The sequence below is a fragment of the Condylura cristata genome, unplaced genomic scaffold (genome assembly GCF_000260355.1).
Source record: "Condylura cristata isolate star-nosed mole 26May11 unplaced genomic scaffold, ConCri1.0 scaffold00002, whole genome shotgun sequence".
Lineage (NCBI taxonomy): Eukaryota > Metazoa > Chordata > Mammalia > Eulipotyphla > Talpidae > Condylura > Condylura cristata.
In genome coordinates, this window is record NW_004567103.1 from 69,562,184 (window position 1) to 69,576,371 (window position 14,188).

General features: G+C 30.3%; 1 protein-coding gene across 1 annotated transcript in view; it reads left to right on the forward strand.

Moving 5' to 3' along the window:
- Positions 1-10,982, forward strand: part of LRP1B (low density lipoprotein receptor-related protein 1B) — a 1,583,276-nt gene extending 1,572,294 nt beyond the window's left edge. Inside the window, exons 74-77 of the mRNA XM_012727834.1 lie at positions 3,076-3,166; positions 4,054-4,198; positions 7,663-7,761; positions 9,222-10,982. Of these exons, the coding sequence (XP_012583288.1) occupies positions 3,076-3,166; positions 4,054-4,198; positions 7,663-7,761; positions 9,222-9,362 (476 nt within the window). The 3' untranslated portion in view covers positions 9,363-10,982. The remainder of the gene's footprint in view (positions 1-3,075; positions 3,167-4,053; positions 4,199-7,662; positions 7,762-9,221) is intronic.
- The last annotated feature ends 3,206 nt before the right edge of the window (positions 10,983-14,188 follow it).

A 14,188-nucleotide genomic window follows, 5' to 3' on the forward strand; every position in this document is an offset into this window, starting at 1 on the left:
TGGAAAGCTGAAAAGGCAGATTTACTGAAATAACACTGCTGAGGGGAGCAGCAGGCGAGACAAGTCTATTGCGCCATGTGGATCAGCTCCCTGGCTAGGGATGAACTCAGTACTCTGAAGTGATAGCAAAGAGATTTAACTCTTAGGCTATTAGGGAGGGTCCACAGTTCTCTTTTAAAGTTATGCTGAAACATTTTAACCTGAGGGTGATGCAATATTCATTATGTACTCCTATTTTAAATTTGCATTAAGTATTAAGGAAATGTATGGTTAGTGTTTGACTTATGCAATCATATATGCTAAAATTAAGTAGGATAAAATTATGCTCAGCATTTGTAAGGCGGTAATATAGAGATGGGTATTATAGTGGCAACCAAGATTTTATATGTGAGGAGGTTATTTGTGTCATCAGCATAGAGATTAATGATTCCACTCAATTTATTAACATATAAATTAAGAAAAAATAAATTTTTCGAAGATATGTTAACAGTGGTTCAAAAAGTCCCCAAGTCTATTATTTCAACTGCTTTGTTCTACTACCTCTTACATGGAAGGGTTCTCTTCAGTTTAGCAATTTGATAACTTAATTCTTGTTCTAATGAAACAGTGTTGTTTAGTGATGTTGCAAAAGAAAGACATGCTCAATTTTAAGTGAGAAGGTGGTTGAATTATCTCCTCCACCCATAGTAAGTAGCGTGCACATTTAAAGTAAAAGAGTATACTCTTTTCATCAAAATGTACCTTTAAAAAATCAGCATTAGTAGACTTTTATCATTATGTTATACTGTGATATTTACTGCTACCTGTATATACCCATTGTGATTCTAAAAAATATATATAGGTGGCAATTGTCTTCATCGATAAAAATTATTTTACCAAAAAAAAAAAAAAACCTTGCCAAACTGCTACCCTGTATTAATTTATAGAGTACACTAAGCATTATTGCAGTAACTGATTGGTTATATAAACATATCCAAAGCCTAGGCTATTAAATGGAGTACTGTAATATGAAGAATTGCATCTGCCATCTGTGATGGCAAAATATAAAGAAAATTGAAGTTGTTTTTTCAACATACACAATTCACATTTCCTCCTTCTACAAATAAAGGAAATTGTGTAGAACAAATAAAATCTAATTTTCTAAATAATTTATCATTACACTGAGAAGAAAGCAACTTTATATAACTTACACCAGTATTGATAAGTATTTTACACCTACAAACTGCACAAATTTTAGCAGCAAAAATAATGAAGTCAGGATATTTATAAAGCTGTGATCAATCAGTTGAAATCACAGTTTATGAAGCAAGCAAGCTGTTCATTGGTATTTAAAATTTGTGAACAAATGTTAATTACTATCCAAGGTGCCAGATTTTCTACACTCATTAATTACTAATAAATTATATATCCATATAATGTTCACTTCCCCCAAACCAAGAGGTAATATAATATTAAACTCACTAAGTTGTGTAGTCCTAAGTGCAAAATAAAACAATAAAATGAGTTTATCCATTAGAAACTGGTAAAGAAGGCAAGCCACATTTTTTGTTGTTGCTGTTGAATGGAAAAAATAGTTATTTTTTAAATTATACAAATAATTTTCTGAAGTGGCAAATTGAAAAATTATCCTCTATATGATATTTCCTTAGTAAAGACTTTTTGTTATTTTGATAAATGATCTCTAAGGAAAACTACCAACAGACATCTTTGAACTAGTGCTATTAACACTGATCTATATTTCTATAATAAATTTCAAAGTAGTTGATAATTGTGCCTAACATTGCCAGTAATTTCTACTGTGATATTTTTACATATACATATATTTGAAAAATAAATGCATATGCTTTAATAATTTTTAATTTTTCATTCCTAAATCATTCAAGAACCCCTCATTAAATTTCAAGTAACTTTTGGGATGCTTTATTTCTTAGTTTATTCAGTAAACTGACTTAACTGAACCAAACAGATGCTTATTCCAAGTATACCAACTTCTTTCTCTCATAAACACTAGGTATTTGTCTATTGGAAAAGTTAACATTAGATACTTAATTGAATCAATCTCAGGTTACTAGGTAATACTTGCATTTCATTTTCTTCTTGCACAAGAGAAATAGAATTTTCCTGTAGATTATATTATCAACAAAAGGGTAGGTTGTCTCCTTACTACTTTAGGGGGAAAAAAATAAAATAGAAGGGGATTGTTCCTATTGTCAGACTAGAAATGGAGAATAGAGACTCTCAATTTTGCTTCTCTCCTATACTCAGATCTGAGACCCAAATTCTCTGCTTTTAATACCCATTCCATTGATCCCTATTTTATTTTGAACATGTGATAGAAACTAAGATCATTGATGCAAGAAAAAAGAAATTGACATTTGTAATATAAGCTAAATTCCAGATTTTTTTTTTTTTGCTGAAAACATTCTGGAACTGAACCTGAGAAGGTGAATCAAGTTTTGTTGTAATAAGAGAAAAGATTTGTGTGGTAGGTCTTCTTGCTTCTGTTTTATTGACAATGTACTTTTAAGTAGCCCATTCAAGCACTCTCAAATAAGTTGTAAAACTCATAGTTAGGAGTATGTCCATCTAAATTCACTATGAATGTGCCTTGCTATTTGCCAGACTGCTATCAAGTTTGTCATATGTACTCATGACCAGATAGCATAAATAGTTAGGAAACAAAACTGAAAGTAGGAATGTAGCCACTGAAATTGTGTAAATGTGTTTAATTACTGTAAATTTACAAGTTGTTAGAAGCATTACTTACTTCATTGCAAGTAAATGTATAAGGTGGCATTCCATACACACAAAATTGACAAATTCGCTATTTCTAAACTCAAAAGTATTTTATGAAACATATAAATGAAAGAATCTAAGAAACATAACACTAAATCAACTATTTAATAGCCAAAGTAATATTTTTAGTAACAGTTATGAACTAAGAGTATTGACATTTGGTCTATAACTTATTTTTACTATCTCAATGATTAAATTATTTAATGTAATAAATTCAGATTTATCAATCTTTACTTCATGTTATTGATGTGTTCATTTTTTTGTTCCTTTGTTTTTTAGGAAGCATTGCCATCATTGTGCCTCTTGTCCTCTTGGTGACTTTGATAACCACCTTAGTAATTGGCTTAGTGCTTTGTAAAAGAAAAAGAAGGTAAATGTGATGTTTTAGACTAGTATTAAATAAGACACACAAAAACTTACAAAGCATACTCACTTTAAAAAAAATTTCTTAAAATATGACTTAGTTGTTTAACTAAAAATCCTGCTTTTCTACCATTTTATCTCTGTATTTCACTTTAAGTAATTATAACTTATACAAACCTTACTCCATGTTATGTTGATGGAATGGGTCCACATACGTAATCTGATATATCTAACAGGGAGTCACATTCATTAAAATTTCAGTAAGCATTATCTTTGTAGTGGTCTTTCATTAAAATAATAAATGTCTCTGAAAAGCATTTTATATTAATATTTAGATTTGTAATGTCAATACAATGATACTATATATTATGTGACAACTGCATTTCATTCACAAACTGCATTGTTTACTATATATCTTACTGGAATTTTATACAATTTTAAAGGTAAAAAGGAGTGGAATGTGAAGGGTTATTACATAAATACCCAGTTCTCGTGATTTTTTTTTATTATTAAAAAGGAATTTAGCAAAATTACTTAGGGACTCAAATTATTTCAGAATTTATTATTCTCTTTTATGGGGTGGTTTTCTTAACACATAGGTTAAAGTTTAATTTAAAAAGATAATTCATAAGTCACTATTCAGTTTTAACTATTCAGAAGGAATATGTTCTGAGTATATTTTTTATTTTTAAAGATAAATAATTGAGAAAATAACGTATATGAATACATTATTGATTCTCTGTGACTCAATAAATATTCTTTATTTCTAATGTAGTATTATGAACTTTCCATAAGTTTTATTTAAATAAATAAATCTACATATATGAGAGTTCCTTAAATCTTAAGTGTAATATTTCAACTACTCACACATTTGTTAATATTCACATATTCTAGGACAAAAACTATTAGAAGACAACCTATTATCAATGGAGGAATAAATGTAGAAATTGGTAATCCATCTTATAACATGTATGAAGTGGATCATGATCACAACGATGGAGGTCTTTTAGATGCTGGTTTTATGGTAGATCCAACAAAGGTAATATTATTTAAATTGATGGACAGTCAACACTAGCTTTCTTAAATCATTTTTCTATAATATAGTTCTAAGTTTCATCATGCATTTTTCTATCTGAAATTGGAATGAACTTTAGGATGTATTAAATCTTATAATCCCTTCTAAAGGGAAAATAAATTTATGGACTACATTTCATTGGAAGCATGTGTTTAAGATAACATGTCTTAAAAAACATATTTATTTAGTTTATAAGCATATAATTTATACAAAATAATAGTTCATTTAAGTTTTTTGGTCTTAACACATCTAAATATACAAGTTAATTTAAAAATATGGCCTGATATTTTAATAATGTTAAATTTTGAGTACTTCACTATCAAATGATACTTTAATTCCTATTGTGTTTCATTGAAGTTTGGCAATATGTATTTTTTGCACTTGTTTATTGTCAAATCATGATTCAGAAATCTTTTTTTGCTATAGTCTCCCTATCAATATGAAGCTAGTCATTGGTATATATAGCTTTAAAACCTAGCCTTTACTTTTTTAAGTTCTTATATTTTTGTACAGTTTAGCATCTTTTAGAAGAAATTGATAAATGATCCAGTCATACAGGTAAATTAAACTTGCAATGATTTGCTTTCACTGCATTATCTGAACATTTCACATGCATTATTTATTATGAATAAAGACCATCAACTTGCTATTATGGAATAATTTTTCTTAGTTTACTCATTCATATTCTGAATAATTATCAATTTTCTGACATATCAATGATGACATATTAAAATATATATATTTCTATTATAAATAACTACAATGACCACTCTATACCCAAGTGGTTTTGTGCTCCACTATGCTAAAAGAAGTTGAATAGGATTCCTGTGTTCAGTCTAGTTCTAGAATCATGGCTAGAGTTTCTAAACCTAAATTGATAGTCAAGTATTAATTTTTCATCATTACTGAGTAGATAACTTTTTTTAACTATCAAATAGATAAGACATTATAATGACTTTCTCCTTCATAAATAAATATTATTACTCTTTGTTCAACACAAACTCTTACAATTGAATTTGTTCATTAAATAAACCCTGAAAATTTGTTTCAGTATTTTCTACTTGACTTTGAAAGATTTTATATGTAGTGCTATTTGATAATTTATCCATGATTTAGAAAGATATCTTAAATACTAGACTTCTTATGGTCTTTGGGTTTTTCTTAGAAATACAAATATAGTATATGCAACTATAATATGAACTGATACAGAGATTACATCAGAGAGTTCTCATTTCCATATCAATTTTATTTCTAGTGGTAGAGTTAAGCCAATTTGGACACTTAAATATCATAACACTTTAGTACTCTAAAATTTTCCACATTTTCTTTAGGAAAATAAAACTATGCTTCACTTTCCCTGCAAGCATATTTTAGAATATAACATGCAAGAAATATTTACCTCAATTTGCTGACCAATTGACCAAATTTACATTAAATATGACTTAGATGACCGATTCTAGTAGACTTCTGATGTTTGAAATGTAAATATGAATTATTGTCTAAGAAGTAATGAAAGAAAGCCGTTAGTCCTAATAGAGACAGTTTTGAAAAGCAGGCCACACTGAAGCAACTTCAGTGATTAAATATTTTTCATTGAGTATTTATTGTTTTACAATGGTTGGATATATTCATGATGTTATCAAAAATAAACTGCATTATACAGAAAAATGATTTTCATAAAGCAGCCATTTTCATTATACTAAAATGGATAAAATTCTATTTCAGTGACACCAAATATCAAATGTTGAAATAGTTAATTAATCAATTTTAAAAATTAGTTAGAGAGGCAATCACAAAGTTGTTTGAAAGATTGAAAATTTGCCAGTCCTTAGATTGTTTCAAACATTTGTGGGGGGAAATAAAGAGGCAATATCTGCTTGAGTTTATATTTACAAGATTTTCCTAAGACCCATACCCTTATACCAAACATTCATTATTAATAGTTTATAATTAATATTTTAAAATATGTATATTCAGATTTTTGTATTAAATAATTCAATATTAATATTTAATATCCAAGTTTTCATCCAGGCTTTTTATCCTAATGTGTCATTAATAAACACCCTATGATGAATATGTGATTACCAGATAGGCACATTCTTTCTCTAAGGTGAATTTCTAAAGTCTAAGTGATTTCCCTGCATAGAGACTTGGTAAACAAATTTAAATACAAATTAACTTGCTTTAATCTAGAAAGTCAGGTTTCTAAAAACAGATTTATTTTGCCATATAACTTTCATTTTTCTCCTAAAGATACAAAGACAATCAAAAAATTTTATGTTCATATAAACTACTGTCAGAACCTTTCAGAATAATAAGTTGAGGAGTTTGGTGAATGTTCTTAGAAATTTGCATAGATATGTAAGTAAAACAAGCAACAATAAATGTTGGTGAGGGTGTGGAGAATAAGAAACTCTCCTACACTTCTGGTTGGAATGAAAACTGGTGCAACCACTATGGAAGCTGTGTGGAGATTCCTCAAAATGCTAGAAATGGAGCTTCCATACTACCCAGCAGTTCTACAACTAGGTATCTAACCAAAGGACACAAAAACAATAATTCTAAAGGATACCTGCATCCCTGTGTTTATAGCTGCACCATTTACAATAGGGAAACATGGAATGAATCTAAATGTCCAAAAATAGATGACTGGATCAAGATGTGGTATATATACACAATGGGATATTACTCAGCAGTCAAAAAAGATAAATGCATGCCACTTGCAGCAAAATGAGTACAACTGGAAATGATCATGTTTAGTGAAATAAGCCAGAAAGAAAAAGAAAAATACTGATGGTTTCACTCAAAGCACTAGTGTAAGAAAACGGGGAGGGGGGGAATAATATATATATATAGTAGTTATAATAAATTAAAAAGAACATCAGCTAATTGTATACTGGAGGCATTCTATGGAGGAGCAGAGGGAAACATGATCAGAACTGGGGTGGGAAGAGCACATGGTGATGGCACATGGGTGACGTTGGTGGTGGGAAGTCTATAGGGATTACAACTGAGATGGAAAAATGGACAAAATGAAGAAAAATTTAAAAACGTATTTATAAGGAAAAAATAAGTATACCCTGCTGATTCTAAAAAAAAAAAAAAAAGAAGAAAGAAAGAAGAAAAAGAAATAAAGAAATGTTAATAAAGATGTGACTTCTTTGTGGCAACTGCTGTAAATAAATAAAAATGAGTGGAGATTCCTAGACACCTGCCTATCAGTAAGCTGAACTTAACAGAAATGTCTACATATGAAGCACAAATTCAAAATATTAATGGTTCTTCCTTAATTTATGAAGGTTACCATGAGTGTACTGTTCAATACCCAGGGATAGAGTATTTTTTTATGTTTATGACATGCAAGCTATGGCAATGAAAATAATTCTTTGATATTAGATTAGAAACTAAAATTCTCTGTTTACATGCAGGCGAGGTATATAGGGGGAGGGTCCAGTGCTTTCAAGCTTCCACACACAGCGCCACCCATCTACCTAAACTCTGACTTGAAAGGACCACTGACAGCTGGGGTGAGAGAAAAAAAGTCATTATTCCATGTCCATTCCATCCCAGAACCCCTCATGTTCCAAGATGATGATTTAGTTACAGGCTTGCTAAATGAATTTTTATTTAGTAAGAGATTTCAAAACGGCCTTAAAATTGGGAACTTATATGTCCTGCCTATGCAAAATTATATGTAAAACATATAGGAAGCCACATGCATGTTTTACTTGTATGTACTTAATATGTTTGCTTATATGTTCTTAACATGTTTACTGAATGTATTGCCTAACATGATCTCTTTGCTAATTTGAAAACTTTATAGTATCTTAACATAAACATGAGAATTGATTATTCTTGGAAATCTCTAGGCCAAAATTTAAGTATAATTTAAAACTTAAATTTACATTTGTTTGTATTCATTTCGTATTAAAATGCTTTGTTTTATATTTCTAAACTTGAGGCTCACTTTTAATAATACAAGATGTAGCATAATATTTAGAATTTAGGAATGGTGTAATGAAACCATTCTTAAGAAGTTTTTAATTAATAACTAGTTTCTAGAGAAAGGTGCTAAGTCTAAAGTTACATAGCTCACAATAGATAGAAGACACAAATATGAAAGATATCAAGATTGCTAGGAATGACTATTTTCTCCTTTGTACTCCTCCCACCAACTGTTTTCCATTCTCATTTTTATCATGTTTGTCTCATCTGCATGACTCAGAGTTTAAAGTTTCTCTTTTGTAATTAAGATTTAATGTCCTACTTGGAAAGAAAATGAAATAAACCACAACTAGGTAACAGTATCTTGGGTAGAGTTGCAATTAGTAAATGAACATTGTACATGGTATTCAATTGTAAAAGATCTCTTCTGCAAATCTCAATTTTAATTTAAAAGTTGTCTAAGTATCTATGAATTTACTAAGATGGTTGTATCCTTCATGATTCCTTGGAAGAGTCAAAAAATATTTGCGTTGATAAGGATATAGAAGTTCCTTGAATCAAAATATGTCCTTAAGTCTTTCCAATAATATAATTTACTTTCATCTGTTTTGTTATTTTAAATTCATATTGAAAAATTATAAGAACCAAGGAATTAAATGACTTTCTTTAAACGTATCTTGTCTGTTACTATAATACCAATGCGTGAAGAACATATTTACTAGAAATAAGACCATGTGTTTTATGTTTTATACTTTTAAATAAATTCTCAGTGAATAGTTTTCATGAAGATTTCTTCCAAATTTAAGATTATGTTAAAGCTACTCTTAGATTCATGCTACCTGAAAAGCATACAATTATATTTTTGTCTAATACCATGTTAAAGTCAATCATCTTTATAAACAGAATTTCACTGATATATATCTACTATTTATTAAATTAATTGCATTGCAAATAAATGTTACCATTAAAAAAATTAATACTAAAAATAACTAGTTATGTAGTGAAATGGATAATAAAATCATATTTATTTTTTTCCCTTCAGTCAACAAATTACTCCAATCCGGTGTATGCAAAATTATACATGGATGGACAAAACTGTCGAAACTCCTTAGGAAGTGTTGATGAAAGGAAAGAACTACTTCCAAAGAAAATAGAAATTGGGATAAGAGAGACAGTGGCATAATCAATGAATACTTTTTTATGCTGTATAAATGTATAAAATATAAGTATTACTTTTGTATGTTCCAACAGTATTATACTTGGTTTGGCATCAGCATTACCTCTTTCTTTATCTTTTCCCTGGTAAATTGTTTTCTGTTGTTTTTTTTATTTTATTTTTTGCTGATGACTATTGATGGACCATTTGTATGGTATTTTTATGAACAAGAACTGCACTACAGTACAATTTACAACAATGCTGCTGATATGACACACCTTTGAATTTGTTAAAATTAAAAATAACATATTCCTTTGTAGTGTGAATATGAGCAATCTATTTTATATGAACTTTCTGAGTTCTAACTTAGTCAACAAAGAGGATCTCTGCACTTTTTCTGTATTTAGACTGAAAGCTATAATACAATGTCATTCTCCTTTTCTGGTTAAACTAGTGGAAGATGATTGAATGGTCAACTCTCTTCTTTGTGCCCATTAAGATTGATTCAGTCTGATGAAAATATATGGGCCTCACAAGTTCAGTATCACCGCTTTAAATTAGTCTTAGATTGCCAAGTGATAGATGAGAATTTTGAGGAAAATCTTTTTAAAATACATAAAATTAAGAATTTGCATGAACACATGATTACATTTCCCAAAATTTAGTGGATTCTATGTGATATACTAAACGAATACACTCTATAAGCAATAGTTATATATATAAGTGGTAGAACATAGCAAAAATATAACCAAAGTGGAAAAACAACACTTGCTATGGGATTAGATCTTTTGTTTTCCCTTAGTTGTGAGGTAAGAGTGAGCCGAGAGCACAATGGGGCATTGGATAATAATAATCTTAGGAACTTCTTCCCTGTCACTTGCATTTTGTAGAAGGTTAACTGAAGCCCTTACCACAGAGAACCTGAAAGAAAAATATATAAGCACACAAAGTAATGGTAGACTTTCAACTGTGTGAACGCATTCTCTCTGCTAGCTCAAAAGGAAGAAGCAAAAGAACCATCATGGTGTAGAGTAATGGTAAAATATTTTTGATAAATAATATGACTAATCCAATATTTGCCTGACCCAAAATACCTTCTTAAGAGGCTTTCCAAATTGTAGAGAAACAATTATCTGACCTTAATCAAAGATGGAGAGTATACATACTGACCAGTAACTCTGTTTTTCTGTCTTCTTTTGGTTATGCAAAACCATGGACCACATTTGCTTTTGTTTGTTTTCAAATTTTGATTGAAACAAGTGCGATTTATTTAAGTTGTATAAAAAAAAAGGAATAGCATTTTTATACAAATATCTTTAAAGGCACAAAAGATTTATTCACAAGGTATGGAGGGCTTTTTGCTCCTCTGATAGACATGACTGACTTTTAGCTGTCATAATGTATTAACCTAACAGATGAAATATGTTTGTGGTTGCTCTTTATCCCTTTGTACAAGCATTAAAAAACTGCTGTTTTATAAAGAGACTTTTTGTTGTACTATGTGCATGCATACTACCTATTTCTAAACTTTGCCATATTGAGGCCTTTATAAACTCTTGATTTATGTAATACTAGTGCAATTTTGCTTGAACAATGTTATGCATATCATAAACTTTTTCAGGTTCTTGTTTAAGTACATTTTTTAAATTGAACAGTATTTTTCATTTTGGTTATAATAGTCATTTTGCCTATGTTTCTACAATGAAGTGTTAAATACTTTATAAAAAATTGTTGACTGACTTATTTAAATGAAATTCTACATATTTAAGAGCTTGTGTTGGATAGTTTTTAAAAATAAGAAAACTTCTTTATTATATAGTTTTATATTCCTAAAACTATCTGGGGAAAACTGAGTCATGATTTATATTATATCCTTAGAACACAATTCTTAGGTAGGATGGGCTTGATGGCATCATTTTTTCCAAGCACAAAAGAAAAGGCACTCTTGGTTCTTGAAAGAGAAATAGTTTCTTTACTTTTCTTTTCCCTTCCTTTATCTACACATCATAGATTCCATATTATAAGAGAAAGAAAGATAGGTTAATATTACATTGTTTGACATTAAAATAAGCCTATTTTCTTCTTATTCCTTCCCATACATATAACGTGTACTTTACATTATTCTGTAAGTGGAAAGTTTATATGCATACTCTTATACATATACATATGTGTGCGTGTGTGTGTGTGTGTTAGAGCTTTATTATTTAAAATATTATTGCTTGGAAAAAAAAACAGAACCCACAGGTTCAAATCTTGATACAAATAACAGTATAAATGTCTAGCAAATAATATATGCTATATAAACTACCATATATACCAAACTATATAAACTACCATCGGACCTCAGGGTCCGACCCTACTTTTTTTCTCAAAAGGACACTGCAAATGTCAGAGTCAAAAGTGGTCAGGATGTGCTTTCTCACCCATAGGATCTATCTACATTTTTTTAAAAAAGATTTATTTATTCATGCATACAGAACTGGGAGTATAGGCCAGAGGTGCATGGGGTGAGAGGATCACCAGAGACAGAGTGGGGAGCAGAGTAGGCAGATCTATGAAGCACACCGCTGAGGGGGGCAGCAGGCGAGACAGGAGAGGTCTGCTGTGCCATGTGGGTCACCTCCAGAGCCAAGGATGGAACTTGCACTGAAGCGGCTGCAGCTAGCTTACAGAGTTGTGTCCTAACCCATGTGACACCAGGGAGGGCCCTGGTCTATCTACATTTTTATGGTCCTTATTTCTTTATTATACTTTGCCATCCCATGCTAGCTCACTCAAAGCCACATTAGTGTTCAGCAGTCCTGCTATTTGCAAGTGCCTCAACGTTGTCTAGCCAAAGATGTTTTTTATCAGTTACTCAAGCTTGATATACTCTGTCATAGATAACGCTTTTTCAGTTTCAATTTTCTGTTATAAAAACTATGTAAATGCTAGAAATCCAGGTGGATAATTCTGCGGAGTGACCATCCTCTATAAATAACATGACCAAATACTTCCTAAAATACTCCTTCAAGCTATGAAAGGACATATTTTATAAAAATGAACACTTCCTGGAAACTCTTTTTTCCTAATGCAATGGATTTTTATCCAAAACAGGATCTTCACATTTTAGTCCAGGTAATGCTTGGTTGTCCTAACAAAGACATTTAGCAAGCCCCTGTCCTCTATCCATTACTTACAACAAGCACCACCCAAGTTGCAGCAGTCTGAATGTCTATAGACATTCCTAAATGGCTCCTGGAGAATAAAATTGCCCTTTTTAAGATCTAGTATGTTCTGTCTCTTATTAAATGACTTTCAGCTAGAACAGCTGATTTCAGGAAGGGGGTGGGAAGAAAGAATTCTCATTATCAAAATCATGGTATTCCCAAGTTTTGATTTTAATGTGTTAATGCTGATGAGGCTTGAGTTACAGTTTTAGAATGTTGGTATTTGTTTAGTGCCTATGTAGTTAAAAAAAAAAGTCTTTAGTAGGCAAAAAAGTTCACTTAGAAACATGCACAATTTTGCATATCAAACAATTTTCATTTATGTAAATATGTTTTATTTGTAGCTATCTTGATGACATTGATAATTATGTTTATTTTGTTTTGTGTTTGATTATATGCTTGTTTTGTTGATTCTTGAGATTGAAGTTTGCACTTTTCTTCTCGGCACACTACTTTCCATTTTTATGGTGACTCAGCTATGTTGAAGCTCATTACTCAAGTGCATTATGGTTATTAGGAGTTGTATTTTGCAGATCTCTTAGAAGAAAAATTGGTGTAAGTAATGAAGAAAATCGAAGCAAAAAATCTGTTGCTTACTTTCTGCTATTTCCTCTCGTCTCTATCTTTAAACACATTACTCTGAATGTAAATCTTTCTCTCAAAGAGTACTATTTACAAATTCATCTCTTTCATGTAGTTCTACTAAAAAGAGTAACAGAGAAGAATACTAGAATCCAGCTCAGTTGAACAAAATAAAGCTAACTATTTTCCAAAGCAGGAATTCTTCACTCTTGGACTGATGTATGTTTTCCTTAGTTTATTTAACAATATCTTTTTCAGTATTGGATGACACACTTAAATTGAATGTAGATGTCCTCACTAGAGTAGGAATGTTTGTCTTGTAAATTTTAAGAGGAGAAACTCAAGCACTCCAAAGTATATTAGCATAAAAATTATCTATTACTGTATTTTGAATGTAAAAAAAAAGACCCAAAAATGGCTTATTCCTCCATTCTTTGCCAAATCCATTGCTAATATATCCAGAATATAAACAAGTCCAGAGATTTACAGATTTTATCATATAAAAATTTATTATAGATTTTATTATATCTCTTTCTTTTCAGAATAATGTTTAGTTTCTGTATGTACTTTATACTATGTAATGTGCATATGCAATCTAAAAAAAATAACAAAATTGAGTTGTCTGGTTTAACTTTTTATAGCTATTATATATAAGGGGCTGAAATTTATTCTTAAAAACCGTTTCTAAAGTATGCTATCACCTTTTGTATCCAAAGTGATCAAAAATCAAATGAAAAGTTGGTACCAAAGACAGTCTCTTTGATACATTTTATACTTAGAGTATGTTCTTCTCTCTGATAGATAATCTGCCCTTTCTGCATGAGGGTTGTAAATTATTGGTGAAATTAAGCAATGCAATCTTGGTACTTCAGTTATTTGTTCACTACCAGATTTTTTTCATCTGTCATTTCTTCTGCTGTTTTAATACATTAATTTTAAGTCACCTGATTTCCAGTTTATTTATGGCACATTGGTTAGAGATCCATAATGTAACTCTGCTAGACTTTTGATTCAAAGCAATGTCAAAAAATGTCTACATTCTCAGTGCTGATGTAACCGGTA